The sequence below is a fragment of the Tasmannia lanceolata genome, unplaced genomic scaffold (assembly GCF_043159265.1).
Source record: "Tasmannia lanceolata isolate RefF3 unplaced genomic scaffold, GAP_Taslan_0.1 ptg000037l, whole genome shotgun sequence".
NCBI classification, from domain to species: Eukaryota; Viridiplantae; Streptophyta; class Magnoliopsida; order Canellales; family Winteraceae; genus Tasmannia; species Tasmannia lanceolata.
The window spans coordinates 6,573,252-6,577,888 of record NW_027518714.1 but is presented as its reverse complement, the minus strand read 5'-3'; the positions used below and the strand labels follow the sequence as shown (position 1 = coordinate 6,577,888).

The 4,637-nt window shown below is 38.0% G+C and overlaps 1 protein-coding gene across 2 annotated transcripts; it reads left to right on the top strand.

Annotated features, from left to right (window-relative positions):
• Positions 1-2,313: 2,313 nt before the first annotated feature.
• Positions 2,314-4,408, top strand: LOC143861815 (uncharacterized). 2 transcript variants are annotated; one of them, XM_077372750.1, is made up of 2 exons: positions 2,314-3,774; positions 3,913-4,408. In XM_077372750.1, exons 1-2 carry the CDS (start codon positions 2,543-2,545, stop codon positions 4,178-4,180), a joined length of 1,500 nt encoding a protein of 499 aa, XP_077228865.1. In that variant the 5' UTR covers positions 2,314-2,542; the 3' UTR covers positions 4,181-4,408. The 2 variants fall into 2 exon arrangements, with proteins under 2 accessions (XP_077228865.1, XP_077228864.1); XM_077372749.1 differs by having other exon boundaries at positions 2,319-4,408.
• The last annotated feature ends 229 nt before the right edge of the window (positions 4,409-4,637 follow it).

Sequence of the window (4,637 nt, the reverse complement as noted above, 5' to 3'; positions counted from 1 at the left end):
TATCTCATAAACGGATTCGGATAATATCCGCTTGAAACGGATTCAGATAATATTCGCTTTAAACGGATTCGGATGCACGGTAATCGAATTTCCGAATATCCATTTACACCCCTAGCCATAATTTACCACATTACTAGCTTCTGCTTACAATTTCACTAAAAAGGGTACGTTCCAATAGCAATAAAACGTTGGGAACCACTTAATGAACAGTCTAGATCTTGCATATGGTCATTACCATGCATTTCAATGCTATATGTGTGTACTTATATTTCACGAAATAAGACTGAAATTTTCAAATTTTGAAATGGTAGTGTTTCAAAATGCGGCCAAAGCAAATGCTCATAACTCGGGAGTGCCAATAGAGTTTTTATTGGCTTTCTGCGACAAAAAGTAAACTAGGACAAGAACATGGCCATGATAACAAGGAGTCGAACTGGGGGAATCCACAGTGATGCAGGGAAGTTTTGAAACTATGCTGCATAATTATCCTGAAGTACCACATGATACGGTGAGTTTGTGCAATTATCAAAACATGGTATTGATGTTTTATTTTTGCTGGAAAAGTTTTACCTGAAAAAACTTTTACCTAAAATAAAATTATCACACGTTCGAAAAATAAATTTTCAAGGAGAAAGATTTTCAGTTCAAGGCTTAGGTTGCCAACCATAGGTAATATTTTGGCAATTTTACCGTTATATTTATTTACTGTTTTTCTTGAAGACTCATGCACAAACCTCAATAAGTATAATAAATTGTTGTTACTGTTCCCTGAATTTTAGGCAATGAAGAGACAAAATAACCATGCTCTTTGCATTTTTTTCTGTAACGGGTCAAGACATCCATGATTTTACCCAAATGCCCCTACTGAGTTTTTTGCATTGCCTAAATTGCCCTTATATTTACAAATGAAAAATAGCCGTTTGCAATTATAAACCGTAATCTATATGCTAACCTTACGATAATTGAATATCTCCTGGACTAAAGGCACATAATTCCTAATAAAACAGTACTGTCTTTACTCACATGCATGATACGTGGGACCTAAGGTTGATTAATAACATTATTTCTTAAGAATGGGTACTGAACTCATAGATCTAAGTTCTCAATTCCTATAATTTCTAATTGTACCCCATTAATCATAAAAGCATATATTGCATAGTATCACGTTTGCGAGTTGAGACATTTTGTAAAATAATTTTTACTAATTGTCATAGCATATGATATACTTTATAGAGGAAAGTGTTTCTGCTCACGTGGCACAAGTAGCTTAAAAAGCCACCGATTGGTTCGTATGGTGGGTGTTTCTGCAGGGTCCACAAAAAGCGACCAATCGGTGGCTTTTTTAAGCCACCTGTGCATAGGGAGCTCCCTGCGCAGAAACACTTTTCTCTACTTTATATTACATATATAGCTTTCCACATAAGAGAGTTACATGTGGATGATAAATTTAGGAAAGCATAGCATAGTGTTGGAAATAAACAAGGAAACCAAAATTCCGATTTTAAATAGGAATTTTGTTTTGTTTACCAACCCTATCATATGCTCTCCTCACTCATGGTCCTCTCAAATCTCCATCTCAGTGGCCCTCTCTGCCCTTCTCTCACCTAGGATAAACAGATAACCGATGATTTTTTTTTCATAGTTGCCAACACATGCCGTAAAAGAAGGAAGTGTAACACTATAGTTTGGCTTTCACTCTTTAAAAGGCATCTAGATGTGGTATAGTGTCATCTCAAGGTAGTGTACTACATGGGCATCATATCCATGATATACAGTGGATATATTCTTTTGAAACTCCCTGAGTCCATTAGTGACTCACCCAGTTGAGTTGGTTTTGGACCTTTGGTCTAGCTGAGTCGACTGAGAATTTCTTTGACTCGTGGTGTCAATCATTGACTTGCCTGAGTTGTTTCTCTTTCAACCCGGCGAGTTTTTTATTCAAGTTTTCAAATACTAAGTTCATAATTAATCATATACCAAATGATTGTGCAATTTATGCACTTAATTGCTATATTATATTTAGGGCAGTGATAAATCGACCCCCAAAATGATAAATCGACTCCCCATGTGTCTATCTCTCTCCTCTTTCTCTCTCTAACCCAGAGGAGAGAGAAAGACACATGGGGAGTCGATTTATCACTCCCCTATATTTAATGCCACTTTGCTAACTGCAATTGAGAATTTAAAACTTTTCGCTCTAAAGTTAGCATGAAAAATTGCTTGAATTTTCTATGTAAAATGGGTCAAGATGTACTTATGGTAAAAAACTAAGGACAAGTGCAGTTACTGAAGAAATGAAATCAGTTTTAACTTTTAACTACCGAGGTCCAATCCACATCTACCTGTCAAAAATTAGGAACAAAGGTGGGTATTATAGTCACTCAAGAGCTGGATAGGGGTACTTGGGTCTTTCTGATAAGGGTATTCTAGACTTTTCCTAGATGGCCATTCTCGTATTTTCTTCCATTCTCTCAAAAAATTCCTTGTTATTTCCAACCCTCTTCATCTCCCTCTCCCTCCTTTCAATCTTTTTTGACCCAACATGGTTTTCAAAATTTCACTCAATGTCATGACCCACACATCATTTCAATCACATCTCCACAACTCTAGCTTCCATCTCTGTATCTCTCTTTCACCTCACTTATTACACTCCTCAAATCCCAGCCATGAAAACCACCTTCAACACCACCCCAAAAGCTTGAAAAAAAAAACCCCACATTACACCTCCCACATTTCCCAAACAATCTCTTTCCTTTGTTTCATCTCTTCCTTAAACCTCCAAACTCAAATGTTTTCTCCCTTTCCCTCCTTTCTTCTCTCTCTCACACTTCTACTTCTCCTCCCATTGTCCTCTACTTCATTGTCTACTCATGAAGAACACAAATCCAAAGATCTCGAATCCATGAACATGAACATGGACCTCTTGGAAACAGAGACTCTGTTCCTAATTATGGAAACAATGTCTTCTGATAGAAAATGGAGGCTTGACAGTCCAAACCCATGTAAGCCTGGCTCATCATGGCCTGGAATTGAATGCAAACCAGGGAATGACAATCACCTCCATGTCTCAAGGCTAGATTTTGGTACACCACCTAATCCAACCTGTAAAAAAACAGCCACATTCCCATCTCAAATCTTCAACCTCCCTTACCTTCAATCAGTCTTTTTTTTCAACTGTTTCACACACACCAAAACCACCATCTCTATACCCCCACTAACCAATCACAAAACCAGTCCTCTCCAACAGCTCAGCCTTGGATCAAACCAAGCATTAGTAGGAGCAGTACCACCTCAAATATCCTCTCTAAAATCCCTACAAATCCTCACACTCTCACAAAACCGCCTTCATGGGAAAATACCACAAGAAATCTCAAGCTTAAGCTCTTTGATTCACCTTGAGTTGAGCTACAATTTTCTCATAGGCAGTATCCCAAACCAGATAGGAAATCTCAAAAACCTTGTAGGCCTTGATCTGAGCTATAATTCTCTAACAGGCCCCATTCCTGAGGCAATTGGGAAAATGGGTCTTTTACAAAAGCTTGATTTGAGCTCAAATTTCCTGACAGGTGGCATTCCAGATAGCCTAGAGAACCTCAGTTTCTTGAATTTTATGGCTCTGAGTGGCAACAAGTTAAGAGGGAAGTTTCCAAAAGGGCTGGCAAAGTTGCAAAACCTTCAGTACTTTATCATGGATGACAATCCAATGTTCATGCAATTACCTGCAGATTTTGGGAGATTGGTGAAACTGCAGGAGCTGAGACTTGCAAATTCAGGGTATTCTGGTTATATCCCTTTGAGCTTTGCTCAGCTTTTGAATCTCAGTACATTGTCACTTCAGAATAACAGGCTGAGTGGCGAAATTCCGGTCGGTTTGAGTAATCTTTCTCACATATACCATTTGAATTTGAGCAGAAATATGTTGCGTGGTGTTGTTCCTTTTGATGCTGGATTTTTGAAGAGGTTGGGAAGGAATTTGGATTTAAGTGGGAATCAAGGGTTGTGCTTGAATGGGTCCCTCGGCCTCGAAGCGATGCAGATTGGCGTAGGCGAGTGTGGAAATAACAAAACTGCATCTGTTATTCATCCATTGAAGAGATCTGGAGCTCCATCTGAGTTAAGCAATTTAGCAAACTTCTTGGGATTTTTAGGTGTTTGGGGGCTGTACCAGAGATTCTTCTAGTTGGGTTTCTCTTAAATTTTTATTTACTATATGCAATTTCTTCTCTATGTGATTCTTTTTGGCTGCAGAGCTTGATGTTTATTTGATGTTGAGGGTTTTAGGTGGGTTTCTTTCTCCTTTTTCCTCTCTGGGATTCTTTTTTGGGTTCTGTATTTCTGCAGGGGTCTCGGCCTTTTTACCTGAAAATCTGCTTTGATGTCTGTATATTATAAGGAAGATTTAGCAGAAGTAGTAATACTTAAACTGTAGTTATACATAGTTAGAATAAGTTTTCAACCTGTCCCATAAATTGGTATATTGAGGTGGAAAGTTATATGGGTTTCCTTAAAATATTGGCCTGAAATTTCAATCTGCATTAGATGTCTGTGTTCATTGAGGAATTTTAACATTATGAAATTATTTTAAATCTTGAAAGTACAATAGGAGCCCTTATCATTTTCACTATCCGTTGGTTGCC

Bases quoted from the DNA above. Each gene is read 5' to 3' on its own strand.
- LOC143861815 (XM_077372749.1), top strand. From the start codon at position 2,543: ATGGTTTTCAAAATTTCACTCAATGTCATGACCCACACATCATTTCAA.